The sequence below is a fragment of the Salvelinus alpinus genome, chromosome 5, assembly GCF_045679555.1.
Source record: "Salvelinus alpinus chromosome 5, SLU_Salpinus.1, whole genome shotgun sequence".
NCBI classification, from domain to species: domain Eukaryota; kingdom Metazoa; phylum Chordata; class Actinopteri; order Salmoniformes; family Salmonidae; genus Salvelinus; species Salvelinus alpinus.
Window position 1 is genome coordinate 19,008,002 of NC_092090.1, and position 25,000 is coordinate 19,033,001.

At 45.9% G+C, this 25,000-nt stretch overlaps 1 protein-coding gene across 2 annotated transcripts in view; it reads left to right on the forward strand.

Moving 5' to 3' along the window:
• Positions 1-25,000, forward strand: part of adamts17 (ADAM metallopeptidase with thrombospondin type 1 motif, 17) — a 218,506-nt gene that overhangs the window by 141,135 nt on the left and 52,371 nt on the right. For both annotated transcript variants that reach the window (XM_071400845.1, XM_071400846.1), the window contains exons 9-15: positions 356-496; positions 2,809-2,959; positions 5,482-5,583; positions 5,916-6,061; positions 6,154-6,323; positions 12,152-12,279; positions 24,433-24,553. In XM_071400845.1, coding sequence (XP_071256946.1) covers positions 356-496; positions 2,809-2,959; positions 5,482-5,583; positions 5,916-6,061; positions 6,154-6,323; positions 12,152-12,279; positions 24,433-24,553 — 959 coding nt within the window. The remainder of the gene's footprint in view (positions 1-355; positions 497-2,808; positions 2,960-5,481; positions 5,584-5,915; positions 6,062-6,153; positions 6,324-12,151; positions 12,280-24,432; positions 24,554-25,000) is intronic.

Genomic DNA, 25,000 nt, shown 5'->3' on the forward strand with positions numbered 1-25,000 from the left:
ATATAATGGTGTGTATGTGTCTATATGGTATATCATGGTGTGTGCCTATATGGTATATAATGGTATGTGTCTATATCGTATATCATGGTGTGTGTGTCTATATGGCATATAATGGTGTGTGTTTGTCTATATGGGATATAATGGTGTGTGTGTGTGTGTGTGTCTATATGGTATATAATGGTGTGTTTGTGTGTGTGTCTATATGGTATATAATGGTGTGTCTATGGTATATAATGGTGTTTGTGTGTGTGTGTGTGTGTGTGTGTGTGTGTGTGTGTGTGTGTGTGTGTGTGTGTGTGTGTGTGTGTGTGTGTCTATATGGTATGTAATGGTGTGTGTGTGATTCTCTCTCCAGCATGGGGATGAGCCACGATGACGACCATGCTACCTGTACAGGCCACTCCCACATCATGTCTGGCGAATGGGTGAAGGGCCGTAACCCCAGCGACCTATCATGGTCCTCCTGCAGCCGTGACGACCTGGAGAAGTTCCTCAGGTGAGACACACACACACACACAAACACACACACTGACTCACACAGACACACTCTCTAGGTTACTAAGTGGAGCATAGCAATATTATGAGAGTGGAAAATGTGCCTCAGTTCACTGGCCTAAAGGGTCCAGTTTTCCACTTTCAGATTGGACACATACACTGACACACGCGCACGTTCACACACACACACACACACACACACACAATATATCCCTCCGCCCAACTCACTTCCTTGAATAAATGACCTCTAGTTTCCTTCCAGCCATTATTTTATTGACTTTGACAAGGTCTTTGTAACCAGTCACTCACAGTGATGGAACTTACTGTGTTCCAGCCCTTACCGCTGTCAGGCAGTTTAATCAAGTTGAATGGCGTCTCCTACTCAATGCATTCATCACAACTCTACAAGATGGCATCGGCTTTTATCTATGGGCTGCTGTTGCCTAGAAGCTATTACCATAGCGATGTCTTGATTTATATTGCAAACAATGGATCTGATTGACTGTGACTGGAGCATGGAATATAAATGTAGTTTGTTGGCTGTCTGGCGCTCTGAAATCACTCCCTTGACATTGGACCATGATTATATGTAACAGAAGTGTTAATGTTCACACTGTTAGTGCTGGGGTGGAACAAAAGCCTGTACATACTGCTGCCCTCCAGGACCAGAGTTGCCCAACCCTCTTTTTAGCAGACCTGTGTGGTAAAAGGTGAATGTTGAGGTTCGGTCAAAAGAAGCTTTCCCCATGCACACATTGCAGGCATCAATATAACATTTATGGATTTCTCTTTTCCTATACCACAATGTTATCAAAAGCACATATTCCCGAGTCAAGGCACAGACAGTCTCCGTGCTGGATCCATAGTGTATGTTCCTCTAGGGCAGTGTCCGAGTCAAGGCACAGACAGTCTCCGTGCTGGATCCATAGTGTATGTTCCTCTAGGGCAGTGTCCGAGTCAAGGCACAGACAGTCTCCGTCTGGATCCATAGTGTATGTTCCTCTAGGGCAGTGTCCGAGTCAAGGCACAGACAGTCTCCGTCTGGATCCATAGTGTATGTTCCTCTAGGGCAGTGTCCGAGTCAAGGCACAGACAGTCTCCGTGCTGGATCCATAGTGTATGTTCCTCTAGGGCAGTGTCCGAGTCAAGGCACAGACAGTCTCCGTCTGGATCCATAGTGTATGTTCCTCTAGGGCAGTGTCCGAGTCAAGGCACAGACAGTCTCCGTCTGGATCCATAGTGTATGTTCCTCTAGGGCAGTGTCCGAGTCAAGGCACAGACAGTCTCCGTCTGGATCCATAGTGTATGTTCCTCTAGGGCAGTGTCCGAGTCAAGGCACAGACAGTCTCCGTCTGGATCCATAGTGTATGTTCCTCTAGGGCAGTGTCCGAGTCAAGGCACAGACAGTCTCCGTCTGGATCCATAGTGTATGTTCCTCTAGGGCAGTGTCCGAGTCAAGGCACAGACAGTCTCCGTCTGGATCCATAGTGTATGTTCCTCTAGGGCAGTGTCCGAGTCAAGGCACAGACAGTCTCCGTCTGGATCCATAGTGTATGTTCCTCTAGGTTTGTGTCCGAGTCAAGGCACAGACAGTCTCCGTCTGGATCCATAGTGTATGTTCCTCTAGGTTTGTGTCCGAGTCAAGGCACAGACAGTCTCCGTCTGGATCCATAGTGTATGTTCCTCTAGGGCAGTGTCCGAGTCAAGGCACAGACAGTCTCCGTCTGGATCCATAGTGTATGTTCCTCTAGGGCAGTGTCCGAGTCAAGGCACAGACAGTCTCCGTCTGGATCCATAGTGTATGTTCCTCTAGGGCAGTGTCCGAGTCAAGGCACAGACAGTCTCCGTCTGGATCCATAGTGTATGTTCCTCTAGGGCAGTGTCCGAGTCAAGGCACAGACAGTCTCCGTCTGGATCCATAGTGTATGTTCCTCTAGGGCAGTGTCCGAGTCAAGGCACAGACAGTCTCCGTCTGGATCCATAGTGTATGTTCCTCTAGGGCAGTGTCCGAGTCAAGGCACAGACAGTCTCCGTCTGGATCCATAGTGTATGTTCCTCTAGGGCAGTGTCCCAAATGGCAACCTGTTCCCTATATAGTGCACTACTTTTGACAAGGACCCATAGTTTTTTGGTAAAGTTTTTTGGTCTATGTTTTCTGGATTATGTATGGTAGTGTGGACGTGTTTAACTATTCTTGTGGGGACCAGAAGTCCCCAGAAGTCCCCACAAGAATAGTAAACAAACAGAAATTTGTGTGTGTGTGTGTGTGTGTTTGTGTGTGTGTGTGTGCATGCGCTGGTGCATGTGTGACAGGTCCAAAGCCAGCAGCTGTCTGCTCCACACAGACCCCAGAAGCCGCTACCAGGTCCGCCTGCCACCCAAGCTGCCAGGCATGCACTACAGTGCAGACGAACAGTGTCAGATCCTCTTTGGAACCAACGCCACCTTCTGCAATGATATGGAGGTACACACACATGTGCGTATGCACACACCACACACACACACACACACACACACACACACACACACACACACACACACACACACACACACACACACACACACACACACACACACACACACACACACACACACACACACACACACACACACACACACACACACACACACACACACACACACACACACACACACACACACACACACACACACACACACCGATCTATTGACAGTAGCTGTGTAGTTGTCGTGTGTTTAGAGCTAGTGTAGTGTGGACTCTATCAAATCAGATTGTATTGGTGGCGTACACAGATCAGGGCCATGATGTAATGAAGGTGTGCCGATGGGGTCATGATGAGCAGAGATGATGGGTTGTGAAAGAGACTGTCAGTCCACTGTGATGTAATACTGTTCCTCCTCTGGGCTGTTCTCCTCTTTCCTGCTGTCTGCCTAATTGATTTACCAACTCACACACTCCTCTTTGATCTCTCCTCCTCCTTCTCATTCCCTCTCTATCCCGGGGCATCCTCCCGGGGCATCCTCCCGGTGCTTGCTTTTAAAGGTTGCTAGGGAGACCTGGCCAAAATATCTGTGCTGAGTGACAGGTGCTGACAGTCCAGTTTGGTTTCACACACCAGGTTCATCATCACACGCTGCAGTTTCCTCTACATTAAATACATCAAATTTCAGGTTTAGGTGGAACCCCCCCAATAAAATTATATGCCTAGCTGCCAAACACCAATACTGCAAGGTATTTCAGTTTAGATTTGAACGCAGTCTGGTTTCCCAAATGTTTGCTGTCCCTCTCCCAGTCCACCATTCAAAACAAGGCAGACTATAACTTCAGAGCTTCTGACCACTGTTTCCACTCAATACCGGCCCAGCCAGAGCCTGGTAAGAGGGTTTATTGGCAGCTTTCACACCCTGCCAAGACGTATGTCCCGTCGTCTAGACTTCCTGATCCTACAGAGACCCAGAGGAGACATGCACACACACACACACACACACACACACACACACACACACACACACACACACACACACACACACACACACACACACACACACACACACACACACACACACACACACACACACACACACACACACACACACACACACAATACATGGGTGTCAGATCAAAGACAGATGGTTCTACAGCAGGGGTCAAAGCAGAGAGGAGATGGAAGTACGTCTGATCACAATGATTTAATGGTCGCTGTGCCACCTTGGGAGCTTTCACCGACAGATTGGAAAATGTTCTTGAACATTGAGAGAGGAAGGGGTAGTGTGTGTATGTGTGTGTGTGTGTGTGTGTGTGTGTGTGTGTGTGTGTGTGTGTGTGTGTGTGTGTGTGTGTGTGTGTGTGTGTGTGTGTGTGTGTGTGTGTGTGTGTGGGTGTGTGTGTGGGTGTGTGGGTGTGTGCGTGCGTGCGTGCGTGCGTGCGTGCGTGCGTGCGTGCGTGCGTGCGTGCGTGCGTGGCATAGCTACAGTGAAATAGCCACTACTGTACTTTCTGTAGCTTTCATCAAACAGCCTGAGGAACAGTACCTTGAGTGTCTCTGCTAAAAATAAGCTCAGTCTTAGGAACTTAATATGCACTTGAATGCAATGGTTTGAATAAAACATCAATACCTCGACATGTGTGACCTAAAGGAAATACTTCAGTACTTCAGTATTATACATATACTCAGGAAGCTGTGAGTGTAGTACATCTCTAGATGTAGAGAGAAGGAGTGTTCCTGCTACACTTCTATGGAGGAGAAATAAACACTCTTTAAAAAAATGCGCTATCTAGAACCTTCAAATGGTTTTCTACAGAAGGTTCTACATGGAACCCAAAAGGGTTCTCCTATGGGTACAGCCAAGGAACCCTTTTGGAACCCTTTTTTCTAAGAGTGCAGACAGACAGACAGACAGACAGACAGACAGACAGACAGACAGACAGACAGACAGACAGACAGACAGACAGACAGACAGACAGATAGATAGATAGATAGATAGATAGATAGATAGATAGATAGATAGATAGAGCAGACAGACCTCAACACACACACACACAGACACACTGGTTGTCGGACTATGTGTGATGGCAGTGCACATCAATTCACTGTTACAAGGAGGACCCTCAGGACTGGAAAAATAACTGCAGGCATACTTGAACTGAAGTCATTTAGCTGCATGACATACTTCAATATACTCTTTCTGCTTTCTCTGTCTTTGTTTTGTCTCTGTAAAGATGCCAGAGATTCCAGGGACACAGGGTTTACTCTCATGGTCTGAATCTGTCCGCTGTTGCACTATGTCTACTGCTGTCATAAACATACTGTATGCTCTGTGTCAGATACTGGACAGATGCATTCCAACAGACTTATACAGGCTGTTATTTGAACCATATCCGATAATCATATTTGCAAGGACGGGTTTTAGTGACACAAGCTTCACTGCGGTGTGTTTTTCAGCAGTTATTGTGTGTGTTTGTGGTTTGTGTGTGTGTGTGTGTGTGTTTGTATGTGTGTGTTTCAGCACCTGATGTGCGCAGGCCTGTGGTGTTTGGTGGAAGGAGACAAGTCCTGTAAGACCAAGCTGGACCCTCCTCTGGACGGCACAGAGTGTGGAGCTGACAAGGTGTGTGTGTGTGTATGTGTGTGTGTGTGTGTGTGTGTGTTCACCTCTGTCAGCAGGGAAGGACCAGCCAAAGTCAATACAGTCTTTTGACACTGGCATTTACTTTTCTTAGCGTTATATGCCAATAGCATTAACTTTTGTTCCTCTCTCTCTCTCTCTCTCTCTCTCTCTCTCTCTCTCTCTCTCTCTCTCTCTCTCTCTCTCTCTCTCTCTCTCTCTCTCTCCCTCTCTCGCTCTCTCTCTGTGTGTGTGTGTGTGTGTGTGTGTGTGTGTGTGTGTGTGTGTGTGTGTGTGTGTGTGTGTGTGTGTGTGTGTGTGTGTGTGTGTGTCAGTGGTGCCGGGCAGGGGAGTGTGTTAGTAAAAGCCCTATCCCACAGCATGTGGATGGGGACTGGGGCATCTGGAGTCAGTGGAGCCAGTGCAGTAGAACCTGTGGCACCGGAGCCCAGTTCAGACAGAGGAAATGTGACAACCCGCCGTAAGTCATCTGCTTTGTGTGTTTGTGTGTGTGTGTGCGTGCGTGTGTACCACATGTGTCTTGGTGTGTTTTCATACTGGTTGTGTCTCTAGGCCAGGTCCTGGTGGTAATAACTGTCAGAAGGCCAGTGTGGAACATAAAGTGTGTGAAGGTCCTCCCTGCCCTAAAGGAACACCCGGCTTCAGAGAGCTGCAGTGTCTCTCCCATGACCGCCAGGCCGGCAGGAAGAAGAACAGCATATGGACCGCAGTCAATAACGATGGTGAGAGGAAGAAATATTGTGGAGATGCAGAGGGCCCGCAAACACACACACACACACACACACACACACACACACACACACACACACACACACACACACACACACACACACACACACACACACACACACACACACACACACACACACACACACACACACACACACACACACACACGTATGCATCACGCACACACACTTTGTTTTACTCTCCTTGTGGAGAGTGTCCCCACTTGTCCAACTTTTCCTTATTTTACTATCCTTGTGAGGACTTCTGGTCTCCACAAGGATAGTAAAACCCCAAACACACACAAACAGTAGATGACTTGTCAGGTGCACGATTATTGAATTGGGTTGATGTTGATGAGGTTATCATCGTGTACCAAAATGGGTTACTGACTTCTGTATATTTTTGTCACTGCTTTGGCAAACGTGTTTGCTTTGCATTGCCACGACAACAATCATCTGGCTAACAGAAACAGACTGCCGTTCAGGCTGGCCACATTGACTTCTAGCGGTTCAGTGTTCTTTGGCAAATCATTTATTTTCCTTGTCATTAGCGCATGCTTCCCAAATGACACCCTTGTTCCCTTGATATCTCTTTGGTCCCTGGTCAGAAGTAATGCCCTATAAAGGCTGTACAGTAGGGTGCTATTTGGGAGGCATCCGCATCTGACTTCCCAGCAGCGTTGATTTAGTGTTAGCTAGATTGGTGTCTGTCCAAGTCCAGTCATCTAATTTCCTCACCGACCACTCTTGCCAAATCTGTCTGATCAAGGTCATGAGCATGCAGTCTTTTAAAACGGTTTGCAACAGAAAAGGAGAACAATGAATGTTTCTCATTGGTCCAGGTAGTCCCTCCCTGTTTGGGTCCGTTTTTATTCAGTTTGGCACCTACTGAACACAACCCTGCTGAGAACCATACTGTACAAGAAGAGGTTATAACCACATTACACAAACTGCTGTGCAGGACCCTTGTCGACATCACTCTGTGTGAGGCCTTTGATCAGTGTGTTGTAAAGATGTATTGTCAGTGGTGTAAGATTTATACAGCTGTTTGACAAAATGTCTTCATGTATTTATCAACTGAGGGTTCTGTTAATCCAGCAGGTGTTTATTTGAGAGCTGTAAAATGGCCTTCTTCCCTCCCCCTCCTTCCCTCCCTCCCTTCTTCCCTTTCTCCTTCCTTCCTATTCCATCCCAGTAGGATCAGTTCAGTTTATTTGTACACTTCCTAATCTGAACTGAGATCAGCAACGTTTGCAGTTCAGTCAGTTCAACATTTACAGATGCACTATCTTAATTTGACCCTGCTTCTCACAGCAGGAAAAAAACAAATCCTGCAGCAAAGTGGATTATAATTATTGGACATTTTTTCATTAGGGCACATCAAGTCTGACATTTTAAGGTGGAAGTTACAAACTTTAGAAGCCTTTTAAATTTTTGAAAACACTACAATTTGCATCTCAAATTGGAAAATTCTCTGCGACAACAGATAGATCAAATTAAGATATGTGGGTAAAATGACCAGGGAAGTCAATCCAGAAGAAAAAGACATATTATAACCAATGTTGTTGAATCAAATGAATGAAACACAGAGAGAGTAAAGATGGGTTATTTAGGATGTTCTTTTCTTGGTAGATTTGGGGGGAAGCCTGGCTTCCCTTGGCACCCATGAATACACACCACTGCAGCTCTGTAGGTATTTCAAATTCATCCCATGCAAATAGCTCTGAGGTGTTTGCATCTTAGACAGTCTGCCACTAACATCTTTTCAGTTTTCACTCTGCTACATTCCCTCGCTCTCTACTAGTCTCTCCTTCTCTCTCTGTGTGTGTACCCGTCTCTCCTTCTCTCTCTGTGTGTGTGTACCCGTCTCTCCTTCTCTCTCTCTGTGTGTGTACCCGTCTCTCCTTCTCTCTGTGTGTGTGTACCCGTCTCTCCTTCTCTCTCTCTGTGTGTGTACCCGTCTCTCCTTCTCTCTCTCTGTGTGTACCCGTCTCTCCTTCTCTCTCTCTGTGTGTGTACCCGTCTCTCCTTCTCTCTGTGTGTGTGTGTACCCGTCTCTCCTTCTCTCTCTGTGTGTGTGTACCCATCTCTCCTTCTCTCTCTGTGTGTGTGTACCCGTCTCTCCTTCTCTCTCTGTGTGTGTGTACCCGTCTCTCCTTCTCTCTCTGTGTGTGTGTGTACCCGTCTCTCCTTCTTTCTCTGTGTGTGTGTACCCGTCTCTCCTTCTCTCTCTCTGTGTGTGTGTACCCGTCTCTCCTTCTCTCTGTGTGTGTGTACCCGTCTCTCCTTCTCTCTGTGTGTGTGTACCCGTCTCTCCTTCTCTCTCTGTGTGTGTACCCGTCTCTCCTTCTCTCTCTGTGTGTGTGTACCCGTCTCTCCTTCTCTCTGTGTGTGTGTGTGTACCCGTCTCTCCTTCTCTCTGTGTGTGTACCCGTCTCTCCTTCTCTCTCTCTGTGTGTGTGTACCCGTCTCTCCTTCTCTCTCTGTGTGTGTGTACCCGTCTCTCCTTCTCTCTCTGTGTGTGTGTACCCGTCTCTCCTTCTCTCTCTGTGTGTGTGTACCCGTCTCTCCTTCTCTCTGTGTGTGTGTGTGTACCCGTCTCTCCTTCTCTCTCTCTGTGTGTGTACCCGTCTCTCCTTCTCTCTCTGTGTGTGTGTGTACCCGTCTCTCCTTCTCTCTCTGTGTGTGTGTGTACCCGTCTCTCCTTCTCTCTCTGTGTGTGTGTACCCGTCTCTCCTTCTCTCTCTGTGTGTGTGTGTACCCGTCTCTCCTTCTCTCTGTGTGTGTACCCGTCTCTCCTTCTCTCTCTCTGTGTGTGTGTACCCGTCTCTCCTTCTCTCTCTGTGTGTGTGTACCCGTCTCTCCTTCTCTCTCTGTGTGTGTGTACCCGTCTCTCCTTCTCTCTCTGTGTGTACCCGTCTCTCCTTCTCTCTGTGTGTTTGTACCCGTCTCTCCTTCTCTCTCTCTGTGTGTGTACCCGTCTCTCCTTCTCTCTTGCAGTCTGTCACACACACACAGAGAGACACCAACACGCTCTTACTACCTTGGAAACCTCCAGCAAAGAACACTTTAGAGCAATTGCGCCTGTGTCTCAGAAAATGAAACAAGATAAAGAGAAAATGAGAGAGGGAGGGAGGAAATGAGAGAAGGAAAGATGTTGTCCTGTTTTCACACATCATCACCACCACCTATCAGGGAGGTCAATCAGAGGATTGCTCTGTGGGGGGGTTGTCAGCAAACCTTTTCCTAAACACCAAGTAAACGGTGATGATGGACAGTAAACCTCTTCCTAAACACCAGGGAAATGGTGATGGTGAATCAAGAGTCTCAGTAGTGCTGATTTAGGATCAGTCTTTGCCTTTTAGATCACAATTAATAAGATGATATGGACAGGGTGGACCTGATCCTAGATCAGCACTCCTACTTTGAGCTCATGATACATGATACATGAGTTTTTTGGGGAATCTTATTTTAAAGGGTGACTGGTCATCTACCGTACTAAAATGTACAGTATGGAGCAACACCACCTGCTGCAGCTAAATGATCTCACACATTTTTTAAAGAAAATGTGACCTTTGTCCAAAAATGTTTAAAAACATCACATGTACATGATGTAGTTGTTTTAGAGGTCAATAAGTCTACATTTGCTCATTCACGGATATACAGTGCATTCGGAAAGTATTCAGACCCCTTCACCTTTTCCGCATTTTGTTGCGTTATAGCCTTATTCTAAAATTTATTAAATAGTTGTTTTTCATCATCAATCTATACACAATACCCAATAACGACAAAACAAAAACAGGTTTTTAGATGATTTTGTTTTTGCAAATGTTTAACAAATAAAAAACTTAAATATCACATTTACATAAGTTTTCAGATTCTTTACTCAGACCCTTTGGCAGCGATTACAGCCTTGAGTCTTCTTGGATATGACACTGCAAGCGTGGCACACCTGTATTTGGGGAGTTTCTCCCATTCTTCTCTGCAGATCTTCTCAAGCTCTGTCAGGTTGGATGGGGAGCGTCGCTGCACAGCTATTTTCAGGTGTCTCCAGACATGTTAGATCGGGTTCAAGTCCGGGCTCTGGCTGGGCGACTCAAGGATATTCAGAGGTTTGTCCCGAAGCCACTCCTGTGTTGTCTGTGAGCTTAGGGTCGTTGTCCTGTTGGAAGGTGAACCTTCGCCCAAGTCGGAGGTCCTGAGCGCTCTGGAGCAGGTTTTCATCAAGAATCTCTCTGTACTTTGCTCCATTCATCTTTCCCTTGATCCTGACTAGTCTCCCAGTTCCTGCCGCTGAAAAACATCCCCACATGATGCTGCCACCACCATGCTTCACCGTAGGGATGGTATTGGCCAGGTGATGAGCGGTACCTGGTTTCCTCCAGATGTGATGCTTGTCAGTCAGGCCAAAGAGTTCAATCTTGGTTTCATCAGACCAGTCTGAGAGTCCTTTAGGTGCCTTTTGGCAAACTTCAAGCCTGCTGTCATGTGCCTTTTACTGAGGAGTGGCTTCCGTCTGGCCACTCTGTCATAAATGCCTGATTGGTGGAGTGCTGCAGAGAGGGTTGTCCTTCTGGAAGGTTCTCCCATCTCCACAGAGGAACTCTGGAGCTCTGTCAGAATGACCATTGGGTTCTTGGTCACATCCCTGACCAATGCCCATCTCCCCCATTGCTCAGTTTGGCCGGGTGGCCAGCTCTAGGAAGAGTCTTGGTGGTTCCAAACTTCTTCCACTTAAGAATGATGGAGGCCATTGTGTTCTTGGGGACCTTCAATGCTGCAGACATTTTTTGGTACCCTTCCTCAGATCTGTGCCTCGACACAACCCTGTCTCGGAGCTCTACGGACAATTCCTTCGACCTCATGTCTTGGTTTTTATTCTGACTTGCACTGTCAACTGTGGGACCTTATATAGACAGGAGTGTGCCTTTCCAAATCATGTCCAATCAATTGAATTTACCACAGGTGGACTCCAATCAAGTTGTAGAAACATCTCATGGATGATCAATGGAAACAGGATGCACCTGAGCTAAATGTTGGGTCTGAATAATTCTGTAGATTTTTTTATACATTTGCAAACATTTCTAAATAAGGCTGTAACATAACAAAATGTGGAAAAAGTGAAGGGGTCTGAATACTTTCAGGTAGCCTAGTGGTTAGAGCATTGGGCCTGTAACCGAAAGGTTGCTAGATCAAATCCCAGAGCTGACAAGGAAAAAATCTGTCGTTCTGCCCCTGAACAAGGCATTTAACCCACTGTTCGTTCCTAGGCTGTCATTGTAAGTAAGAATTTGTTCTTAACTGATTTTCCTTGTTAAATAAAATAAATAAATTACTAAAAGAGCATGAGACCAGGTAGCTGATTCCAACAATCTTTTTTAACATTTGCATATCAAAAGTCACCAGTGGTCATGTGATGTCATCACATTACGTAATATATGAGCTTTCAATCAAGGGTGACACCTCATTACATTAACTATGTGTGTTCTCTCTGTAGAAAAGCCTTGTTCTCTGTTCTGTTCCCCATCATTAATAGATTGAGATCACTTTATTGGTCAATTGCACACAAGGTCCAACCTACATTTTACCTCCACTTCTAATTCAACCATTCTGAAAGACACACATACACAGGTTTTGGAGAGGTGCAGGGTTAGGGGTTTAGTGCCTTGCTCGAGGGCACAGTGACAACAATGGCACCTAGGCATTGGTTGCCAGCTCACTTCCCGACAGGAAAACCGGGGATGCGAACTGGCAACCCTCCGGTTGCTGGCTCGCCTCTGTAACCGCTAGGCTATTAACCCCCTTGTGTGTTCTCTCTGCAGAGAAGCCGTGTGCCCTGTTCTGTTCCCCTGTGGGGAGAGATACCCCCATCCTGGTGGCAGAGAGAGTGATGGATGGAACACCATGTGGACCCTACGAGTCAGACCTGTGTGTCAATGGCAGGTGTCAGGTACACACACACATACAAACTCAATGCACACAGATACATGCTCTCTCTCTCTCACACACACACACACACACACACACACACACACACACACACACACACACACACACACACACACACACACACACACACACACACACACACACACACACACACACACACACACACACACACACACACACACACACACACACACACAAACACACAAACACACAAACACACACCACACGAGGCAGACTTGTGTGTCGATGAAGAAAAATAAGGTGATTTGCACATCCCACACATGAGAATCCTGGTGCTGGGCTCAAAGAAGACTTAGATAAAGAAATGCTAAGACATTCCTGTAGCCATTAAGCACTGGGGAGCAGCAATATTCTGTGTCCACGCCTCTCATTTCCTTAGAAGTGTGGATGGCAATTGGCTATGAGCGGTGCATTGTTTCTGGCTACTCCTCCTACCCTTGGCCTTCCTCTACTGCCCTGCCTCACTCCCTCTGCCCTGGGACAGAAAGGATTTTCTCAGTAGGTCACTAGAGAAGGATTTTCTCTCTGTAGGTCACTAGAGAAGGGTTTTCTCTCTGTAGGTCACTAGAGAAGGGTTTTCTCTCTGTAGGTCACTAGAGAATGGTTTTCTCTCTGTAGGTCACTAGAGAAGGGTTTTCTCTCTGTTGGTCACTAGAGAAGGGTTTTCTCTCTGTAGGTCACTAGAGAAGGGTTTTCTCTCTGTAGGTCACTAGAGAAGGGTTTTCTCTCTGTAGGTCACTAGAGAATGGTTTTCTCTCTGTAGGTCACTAGAGAAGGGTTTTCTCTCTGTAGGTCACTAGAGAAGGGTTTTCTCTCTGTAGGTCACTAGAGAATGGTTTTCTCTCTGTAGGTCACTAGAGAAGGGTTTTCTCTCTGTAGGTCACTAGAGAAGGGTTTTCTCTCTGTAGGTCACTAGAGACGGGTTTTCTCTCTGTAGGTCACTAGAGAAGGGTTTTCTCTCTGTAGGTCACTAGAGAATGGTTTTCTCTCTGTAGGTCACTAGAGAATGGTTTTCTCTCTGTAGGTCACTAGAGAAGGGTTTTCTCTCTGTAGGTCACTAGAGAAGGGTTTTCTCTCTGTAGGTCACTAGAGAAGGGTTTTCTCTCTGTAGGTCACTAGAGAAGGGTTTTCTCTCTGTAGGTCACTAGAGAAGGGTTTTCTCTCTGTAGGTCACTAGAGAAGGGTTGTCTCTCTGTAGGTCACTAGAGAATGGTTTTCTCTCTGTTGGTCACTAGAGAAGGGTTGTCTCTCTGTAGGTCACTAGAGAAGGGGTTTCTCTCTGTAGGTCACTAGAGAATGGTTTTCTCTCTGTAGGTCACTAGAGAAGGGTTTTCTCTCTGTAGGTCACTAGAGAAGGGTTTTCTCTCTGTAGGTCACTAGAGAAGGGTTTTCTCTCTGTAGGTCACTAGAGAAGGGTTTTCTCTCTGTAGGTCACTAGAGAAGGGTTTTCTCTCTGTAGGTCACTAGAGAAGGGTTGTCTCTCTGTAGGTCACTAGAGAATGGTTTTCTCTCTGTTGGTCACTAGAGAAGGGTTGTCTCTCTGTAGGTCACTAGAGAAGGGGTTTCTCTCTGTAGGTCACTAGAGAAGGGTTTTCTCTCTGTAGGTCACTAGAGAAGGGTTTTCTCTGTAGGTCACTAGAGAAGGGTTTTCTCTCTGTAGGTCACTAGAGAAGGGTTTTCTCTCTGTTGGTCACTAGAGAAGGGTTTTCTCTCTGTAGGTCACTAGAGAACGGTTGTCTCTCTGTAGGTCACTAGAGAATGGTTTTCTCTCTGTTGGTCACTAGAGAAGGGTTTTCTCTCTGTAGGTCACTAGAGAAGGGTTTTCTCTCTGTAGGTCACTAGAGAAGGGTTTTCTCTCTGTAGGTCACTAGAGAATGGTTTTCTCTCTGTAGGTCACTAGAGAATGGTTTTCTCTCTGTAGGTCACTAGAGAAGGGTTTTCTCTCTGTAGGTCACTAGAGAAGGGTTTTCTCTCTGTAGGTCACTAGAGAAGGGTTTTCTCTCTGTAGGTCACTAGAGAAGGGGTTTCTCTCTGTAGGTCACTAGAGAATGGTTTTCTCTCTGTAGGTCACTAGAGAAGGGTTTTCTCTCTGTAGGTCACTAGAGAAGGGTTTTCTCTCTGTAGGTCACTAGAGAAGGGTTTTCTCTCTGTAGGTCACTAGAGAAGGGTTTTCTCTTTGTGCTGGTGGATTTAATTGTATCTTGGTTTATCTGTGTCTTGTTTCCCCCCGTCTCTCTCTCTCTCTCTCTTACTCCCTCTCTCTCTCTGTCCTGAGCTCCCAAATGTCTTCTCACAATCTCTCTATCTCTCTCCCTCTCTATCTATCTCTCTCCCTCTCTATCTTGCTCTCTCTCAGGCCTGCAAAGGCAAAGTTTTAATTGGTTGGGAGGTAACGGGGTCATTGTACCACTTCCTGTTTCTGTCAGGTTAGATCAAATCAAATCAAATGATATTTGTCACATACACATGTTTAGCAGATGTTATTGCGGATGTAGTGAAATGCTTGTGTTTCTAGCTCCAACAGTGCAGTAATATCTAACAATTCACAACAATACCTACAATACACACAACCTAAAGTAAAATAATGGAATTAAGGAATATATAAATATTAGAATGATCAATGTCAGAGTGGCATAGACTAAAATACAGTAGAATCTTAGGTCCTAGAAGCAGAGCTGCCTTGTCTGTCAGTGCCATCTTGCCACTAATAGCTAAGCACTGGGACACCAGATGAGAGAATAGACAGACATGGAGGACAGGATGTAGAGGATAGAGGAAGTGAGGGAGCTTTCAGATGAGAAGATATTGTCTAAAGAAGAAAAAGTAGGTATGAGAGACAGAGGAAATAAGATGGTAATCATTATAATAAAATGGACAGATTGAAATGCTAGACTAGTCTGTTCACCTGCTTTACACTGTAAGAGGGGATTCTCACCTCGTCTTGGCCATTTTTCTGGCCCATTCTTGGGACTCATAGCCACAGACTCAGTGGGGGATAAAAGTGTGTGTGTGTGTGTGTGTGTGTGTGTGTGTGTGTGTGTGTGTGTGTGTGTGTGTGTGTGTGTGTGTGTGTGTGTGTGTGTGTGTGTGTGTGTGTGTGTGTGTGTGTGTGTGTGTGTGGGTAGCATAGTTTCCGAAGGAGTAGCCAGCTGTTGTCAATAGATACTGGTCATCTGCTGAGCCAGCATTTGGTTCCCTACACATGGGAGACATTATGTGTCATGCTTCCCTCTACACACACATATCACAGACACACACACACATGCACGCACTCTCGCACTGTCTTACACACACACACACACACACACACACACACACACACACACACACACACACACACACACACACACACACACACACACACACACACACACACACACACACACACAGATACACGTCTGTGTCAATAATTGTATCCATATTTTGTATTTGCTGGATTTATCCTCTCTCTTTTCATTGGCCAGCAAGAGGGGATTTCTCCTCAGTGTTCTGACGGCCAGCATTAACAAATAAATAAACAGAGAGAGAGAGAGAGATACTTGACTTTGTGTCTTCCTTTAATAAGCCGTCCTCATTACACTAAACCCCCCCCCCCCCCCCCAAAAAGAAATGCATTCAGTGCCACCTCGACATAATCACATTACACAGTACAATACAATACACCATCCAGCACCACAGTACAATACAATACACCCTCCAGCACCACATTACACAGTACAATACAATACACCCTCCAGCACCACATTACACAGTACAATACAATACACCCTCCAGCACCACATTACACAGTACAATACAATACACCCTCCAGCACCACATTACACAGTACAATACAATACACCCTCCAGCACCACATTACACAGTACATTACAATACACCATCCAGCACCACATTACACAGTACAATACAATACACCCTCCAGCACCACATTACACAGTACAATACAATACACCCTCCAGCACCACATTACACAGTACAATACAATACACCCTCCAGCACCCCATTACACAGTACAATACACCATCCAGCACCACATTACACAATACAATACACCATCCAGCACCACATTACACAATACAATACACCATCCAGCACCACATTACACAGTACAATACACCATCCAGCACCACATTACACAGTACATTACAATACACCATCCAGCACCACATTACACAGTACATTACAATACACCATCCAGCACCACATTACACAATACAATACACCATCCAGCACCACATTACACAATACAATACACCATCCAGCACCACATTACACAGTACAATACACCATCCAGCACCACATTACACAGTACAATACAATACACCATCCAGCACCACATTACACAGTGCAATACAATACACCCTACAGCACCACATTACACAGTACAATACAATACACCCTCCAGCACCATATTACACTGTACAATACAATACACCATCCAGCACCACATTACACTGTACAATACAATACACCCTCCAGCACCACATTACACAGTACAATATAATACACCATTCAGCACCACATTACACAGTACAATATAATACACCATCCAGCACCACATTACACAGTACAATACAATACACCCTACAGCACCACATTACACAGTACAATACAATACACCATCCAGCACCATATTACACTGTACAATACAATACACCATCCAGCAACACATTACACAGTACAATACAATACACCATCCAGCACCACATTACACAGTACAATACACCATCCAGCACCACATTACACAGTACAATACACCATCCAGCACCACATTACACAGTACAATATAATACACCCTCCCGCGACACATTACAACCGTATATCCAACCCCTCCTCTCCAGCTGTACAGACAGCCCCTGAGCCCCATACCTGCTGAAACATGTCCACACTGTTAATAACTTTATAATACTCAAACTCAACCCTAAGGGGTGTAGAGACCATCACTTTGAATAATATCCCTGGGTCTGACCCGGTTCCTTCTTGTTAGCTATATGTGCCAACTTGGCCTGGCCAAACAGAACGTTCAACAACGCTTTTCACTGCTGGAAAACCTTTTCACTGCCGGGAAACCTTTTCACTGCCGGAAAACCTTTTCACTGCCGGAATACCTTTTCACTGCCGGAATACCTTTTCACTGCCGGAAAACCTTTACACTGCCGGAAATCCTTTTCACTGCCGGAAAACCTTTTCCCTGCCGTAAAAACTTTTCGCTGCCGGGAAACCTTTTCGCTGACGGAAAACCTTTTCGCTGCCGGAATACCTTTTCGCTGCCGGAATACCTTTTCGCTGCCGGAATACCTTTTCGCTGCCGGAAAACCTTTTCGCTGCCGGAAAACCTTTTCGCTGCCGGAAAACCTTATCCCTGCCGGAAAAACATTTCACTGCCGGAAAAACTTTTCACTGCCGGAAAACCTTTTCACTGCCGGAAAACCTTTTCACTGCCGGAAAACCTTTTCCCTGCCGGAAAACCTTTTCCCTGCCGGAAAACCTTTTCCCTGCCGGAAAACCTTTTCCCTGCCGGAAAACCTTTTCACTGCCGGAAAACCTTTTCCCTGCCGGAAAACCTTTTTACTGCTGGAAAACCTAGGCTACATCACAAACATACCCACAGAAAAAACAGGAACAGTCTCAGTCATTTCACAGAATGAAGGAGGAGAAAGAGAGGGATGAGGCAGAGAGAGACAGAGAGAGACAGAGAGAGACAGAGAGACCCGTTCAAATAAACGCACTGAAGGACCAGCTACAGTAGCTTCAAATGAATTATTGACCCTTCCATGTGAGGCTGAGCCATAGTCTAAGACTGTCCTTAGTCCATCAGTCCACTTAGCCTACAGTCCACAGTAGGGGTAGGCACCTAGATTCACCCACAGGCCAATGTTTGTCAAAGCGCATGGTTGGGGGTCCTTTCGGTTACTGGCCCAATACTTATTTATAAAAAATGTTATAAAAAACATTTTACCCCCTTTTTTCTCCCCAATTGGTAGTTACAGTCTTGTCCCATCACTGCAACTCCCGTACGGACTCGGGAGAGGTGAAGGTCAAGAGCCGTGCGTCCTCCGAAACACAACCCCGCCAAGCACGCTTAACCCAGAAGCCAGCTGCACCAATGTGTCGGAGGAAACACTGTACACCTGGCAACCGTGTCAGCGTGCATGCGAGTCTCTCGAGCGCGATAGGACAAGGACATCCCGGCCGGCCAAACCCTCCTCTAACCCGGATGACGCTGGGCCAATTGTGTGTCGCCCCATGGGTCTCCCAGTCGCGGCTGGCTGCAACACAGCCTGGTATCGAACCAGGATCTGTAGTAACACAGCTAGCACTGCGATGCAGTGCCTTAGACCACTGCGCCACTCAGGAGAACCTACTGGCCCAATGGTCTTAACCACTAGCCTATCTGCCGCCCCATTGATGGATTGAGACGTGGAACTGTGATGCTCCAGCTGAGTACTGATGATTTTCTGAACGAGTCTCGACACCGGTGAGCTTCTGGGGGATGACATACACCTCGTCTGGGATGAGGTAGACTGGTACTGGGAGTAGCTAAAGATCATGATTCGTCCCAGGCTGAGTGGGTGAGGGACACACTGGTGGAGCAGAGAGAGCATTAGCAGGGTGAATGCTCTCAGAGCCATGGCTGAGTCAGATGTGACTTCTATGAGGAAAAGGTGAAGGAATATAATGCTTCTCACTTGCTCTTGTCACAATGCTGTGCAACTGGTTTCATGTAAATGGCAGAGCAGTTCATATGCCACATACATCAGCCGCTTCTAAATGTCAAATCGAAATGGTTTGGTTTTTTATGCCTGACGATGACTTCCAAGTGAAACATTGCACAAAAACACAGTGGAAGCGTTCATCAGTGTGCAGGTCTCCATTCTCTACTGATATAGGATCTTAATTTGATCACCCTGTTGCAGGATAACTTTTGAGGTATTTGATGTTTAAAAAGGCTTCTGAAGTTTGTAATTTACACTTAGAAATTTCCCGACAAATGTATCAACCCCTACAGATATGTCCGTTAATTATAATTCACATAATTATTCATATTTTCTGTTGCTGCTGTTGCAAACAAATTAAGATCCCTACATCTGTAATCTATCTTAATCAATGAAGTCAAGCATTGGACAGCAAAAGCGGACAGTGATGCCAGGCCATAAAAAGTGTTTCGCCTTACATTTATAATGTAAAACTTAGCATCATTTTATATTACCATAGATAATTTGACTAATCAATTTAGTCATTCAAGTCATGGCAAAGCATATAACATTGATTGTAGCTGTGTGTGTGTGTGTGTGTGTGTGTGTGTGTGTGTGTGTGTGTGTGTGTGTGTGTGTGTGTGTGTGTGTGTGTGTGTGTGTGTGTGTGTGTGTGCTAGCCGCCAGGCAGGAAGTATGTTGTCATTAGTACCCTACTGTCCAGTGGTGGAGTGTTAGGGCTGATTGCTCCAATCTGTCACCTTCTCATTTTACTCGAACATGTATGGAAGCGCGCATGGACGCGCGCACACACACACACACACACACACACACACACACACACACACACACACACACACACACACACACACACACACACACACACACATACTAAAGCTAGTCTCTTTCCCACACTCCATCCTCTTCCTATCCTCTCTCTTTTCCTTCTCTCAATCCTCCTATTATTCTATTCCTTCCTCTCCTCTCTCTGTATCTTCCTCTTTCCTCCTCTTTCCTCTTCTCTCTCTGTATCCTCCCCTTTCTTCCTCTTTCCTCTCCTCTCTCTGTATCCTCCTCTTTCCTCCTCTTTCCTCTTCTCTCTCTGTATCCTCCCCTTTCTTCCTCTTTCCTCTTCTCTCTCTGTATCCTCCTCTTTCCTCCTATTTCCTCTCCTCTCTCTGTATCCTTCTCTTTCTTCCTATTTCCTCTCCTCTCTCTGTATCGTTCTCTTTCTTCCTCTTTCCTCTCCTCTCTCTGTATCCTCTTTCCCCCTCCTATCCAATCAAATGTATTTATCAAATCAAATCAAATCAAGTTTATTTTATATAGCCCTTCGTACATCAGCTAATATCTCGAAGTGCTGTACAGACACCCAGCCTAAAACCCCAAACAGCAAGCAATGCAGGTGTAGAAGCACGGTGGCTAGGAAAAACTCCCTAGAAAGGCCAAAACCTAGGAAGAAACCTATAGAGGAACCAGGCTATGAGGGGTGGCCAGTCCTCTTCTGGCTGTGCTGGGTGGAGATTATAACAGAACTATGCCAAGATGTTCAAAATGTTCATAAGTGACAAGCATGGTCAAATAATAATCATGAATAATTTTCAGTTGGCTTTTCATAGCCGATCATCAAGAGTTGAAAATAGCAGGTCCGGGACAGGTGGCGGTTCCATAACCGCAGGCAGAACAGCTGAAACTGGAATAGCAGCAAGGCCAGGTGGACTGGGGACAGCAAGTAGCCATCACGCCCGGCAGCCCCGACGCACGGTCCCAGGGCTCAGGTCCTCCGAGAGAGAGAAAGAGAGAGAGAAGGAGAGAATTAGAGAGAGCCAAGATTTTCAAAATGTTCATAAATGACAAGCATGGTCAAATAATAATCAGGAATAAATGTCAGTTGGCTTTTCATAGCCGATCATTAAGAGTTGAACAGGTAGAGGTTCCATAACAGCAGGCAGAACAGTTGAAACTGGAACAGCAGCAAGGCCAGGTGGACTGGGGACAGCAAGGAGTCATCATGCCCGGTTTGCCGTGACGTATGGTCCTAGGGCTCAGGTTCTCCGAGAGAGAGAAAGAAAGAGAGAACGAGAGAATTAGAGAGAGCATACTTAAATTCACACAGGACACTGGATAAGATAGGAGAAGTACTCCAGGTATAACCAACTGACCCTAGCCCCCCGACACATAAACTACTGCAGCATAAATACTGGAGGCTGAGACAGGAGGGGTCAGGAGACACTGTGGCCCCATCCGATGATACCCCCGGACAGGGCCAAACAGGAAGGATATAACCCCACCCACTCTGCCAAAGCACAGCCCCCACACCACTAGAGGGATATCTTCAACCACCAACTTACAATCCTGAGACAAGGCCGAGTATAGCCCACAATGTAATGTAAGCCCTTCTTACATCAGCTGATGTCACAAAGTGCTGTACAGAAACCCAGCCTAAAACCCCAAACAGCAAGCAATGCAGGTGTAGAAGCACGGTGTCTAGGAAAAACTCTCTAGAAAAGCCGGAACCTAGGAAGAAACCTAGAGAGGAACCAGGCTATGAGGGTGGCCAGTCCACTTCTGGTGGTGCCAGGTGGAGATTATAACAGAACATGGCCAAGATGTTCAAATGTTCATAGATGACAAGCAGGGTCAAATAATAATAATCACAGTGGTTGTAGAGGGTGCAACAGGTCAGCACCTCAGGAGGAAATGTCAGTTGGCTTTTCATAGTCGATCATTCAGAGTATCTCTACCGCTCACAGCAGGTCTGGGACAGGTAGCACGTCCGGTGAACAGGTTAGGATTCCATAGCCGCAGGCAGAACAGTTGAAACTGGAGCAGCAGCATGACCAGGTGGACTGGGGACAGCAAGGAGTCATCATGCCAGGTAGTCCTGAGGAATGGTCCTAGTGCTCAGGTCCTCCGAGAGAGAGAGAGAAAGAAAGAAAAAGAGTAAGAGAGAAAAAGAGATAGATAATTAGAGAGAGCATACTTAAATTCACACAGGACACCGGATAAGACAGGAGAAATACTCCAGATTTAACAGACTGACCCTAGCCCCCCAACACAAACTAATGCAGCATACAGAAAATCAGAGGAGAAGGAAGGAAACCGAAGGAGAAGAGATCTTCCTGTATCTTCCTCTTTCCCCCTCCTATCGTCTCCTTTCTCTGTATCCTCCTCTTCCTCTCTTCTCTCTGTATCCTCCTCTTTCCTCTTTCCTCCTCTTCCTCTCCTCTGTCTGTATCCTCCTCTTTCCTCCTCCTCTTCCTCTCCTCTCTCTGTATCTTCCTCTTTCCCCCTCCTATTGTCTCCTTTCTCTGTATCCTCCTCTTCCTCTCTTCTCTCTGTATCCTCCTCTTTCCTCTTTCCTCCTCTTCCTCTCCTCTGTCTGTATCCTCCTCTTTCCTCCTCCTCTTCCTCTCCTCTCTCTGTATCTTCTTTCCTCTCATCTGTCTGTATCCTCCTCTTTCACCCTTCCTATTCCTCTCCTGTCTTCTCCTTCGGTTTCCTTCCTTCTTCTCCTCTGCTTTTCTTTTGCTACGTATTTATCATCATCTGGATGTAGGTAACAAGAGGAATGAGTCTCTCTCCACCCTCTCTGTCTCTGTCTCGCTCTCTGTGTCTCTCCCCCCCTCTCTCCCTCTCTCTCAGCCCCCCCCCCTGGAGAAAGAGGAGAGAGAGAAACAGAGAAAGAGGAGAGAGAGAAATGGAGAGAGAGAGAAACAGAGAAAGAGGAGAGAGAAATAAAGCCCCTTGAATTGAATTGAAATGGAGAAAGAGGAGAGAGAGAGAGAAAGAGGAGGGGGAGAGAGGGGGAAGTGTCGATGTTATGCTAAGCTACGCTGTATGAAATTTAGGAATGCTGTGAAAACAGCATCACAGAGAGGGGACAGAGAGAGAAAATCAGAAATGTTGTGAAAACACAGTCAGTCTTGTCAGAAGAGAAGCCTAAAGGCTGCTGGGTAATGGAGACCCACATGATGCTACTGCTGCCTCACTGAATCAGAAAAAGTCAATCTTGGTCCAGATTCTCTGTGTCCATATGTTCGTAGTCTGTTTCAGCAAAAATTGTCCAGATTGTCTGTGTGTGTGTGTGTGTGTGTGTGTGTGTGTGTGTGTGTGTGTGTGTGTGTGTTCTGAATCATCAAGTTCCTATGATCCAGATGTACAGATTGGATTTTCTACAGAGTATTTAGAGTATTACTGACTCAGGCAGTCCAGGAAACAACACACACACACACACACACACACACACACACACACACACACACACACACACACACACACACACACACACACACACACACACACACACACACACACACACACACACACACACTCCTAACTCACACACACTCCACACACAATGACTGACTGTGTTTATGTGTTTGTGCATGCATGTGTGTGTGTGTGCGTTCATATGTCTGTTGGTGTGTAAATATTCTTGTTTGTGTTTTACTGTTTGTGCTGCTTGGGAGTGTGTAAATGGCTTTGGGTAATTGGAGTTGTTTGTGAGTACACAGCTGATTTAACTCTGTGATAATTGCTGGGAAGGATTAAACAATCCCTAAACATACAATAGGTTATGTGCTGGTGAATCTAGACTAATATCACTCGCCTTTGATGTCTGAACGTATTATAGCTTCTCTTTACGTTTTTACAATGGACCAACTTGTTGTTTTTCCCACAGTGTTCTGGGGTCGTATTCATAATGTTTCTTCCTTTTAGATACTAATTAATACGATTATACAGACAGGGGGGAACTGATCCTAGATCAGCACTCCTACTATGAATAAAGGCCCTGATTCTCCAAGTCCCTCTGCTTCCTCTGTCCTTATTGACTGGCCCTTGAAGATCTGAGAGGATTGAATAGATGGCAGTTCCTCTACTCTATCAGACATACTAGATGGAGCTATTGGGATGTTTTGTACATCTATCTAATAGTTTCAAATCCATGATGAGAAGTCAGTGAAGGGAGTGAGTTAGAGAGGAACAGCCTTTTCCTATTTCACTAGCATTGTTTTGGAGTCAGAATGCAGTCCGCTAGTAGACCGATAGTCCGGTCAGTGTTTATTCAGAGATGGACTTCATTAGAGTGCGGTTGCATCCCAGTCAATATATCCTACCTTCTCCTGACGTGTACTCTTGTCTACTACTTCCCACACATCTAGAATCAATATATCCTACCTTCTCCTGACGTGTACTCTTGTCTACTACTTCCCACACATCTAGAATCAATATATCCTACCTTCTCCTGACGTGTACTCTTGTCTACTACTTCCCACACATCTAGAAGCATAGTTTCCACCTTCCATCTTTCTTAAACCATTGAAGGGACACTTTGCTAGGAAGGGGAAATAATTGGGACGTAGCCTGTATATTCCTTGATGTTGACTACTTCCTGTGTACTTTGTTTTGTTAAGTTGTCTACTTACTGTCTGCAGAAAATTGGCTGCGATGGCATCATCGGCTCGTCAGCCAGGGAGGACCGCTGTGGGGTGTGTAACGGAGACGGACACTCCTGTAAGATAGTCAAGGGAGACTTCAACCACACCAAGGGCAGGGGTGAGTACTGGGTTGGGGGGACGTTCTAAACATGTATTTTTCAGTTGGGAATATCTGGGTCTTGTTCATAATGGCACACAATGGAAAACGTGTTCAAACATTTTGCAACAGAAATATAAAATGAGCGTTAGTTAAGTCCAGCTAATCCTTCCCTGTGTCTGTCTGTTTTCTTCCGGTTGGTGCCTAATGAACATGAACCTGATGGGAACAGAATGGAAAAGGGATGAGTGTAGGTTATTAATCCTACTCCACTAAAAGAGAGGTCAGAAATGACAGGCAAATATGAAGAGGACAGATTTGGTTTACACCAGTTACAGTTACATAGGAGTTACATTGGGCCGTCAGTCTTTACCTGCTACACTGGACGCATTACGTTTGGCTAGCGCTAGCAGAGCCGCACATGAATGTATTGAAAGTAGAGCCAGAGTGTAATTTTGAGGCCCTTTA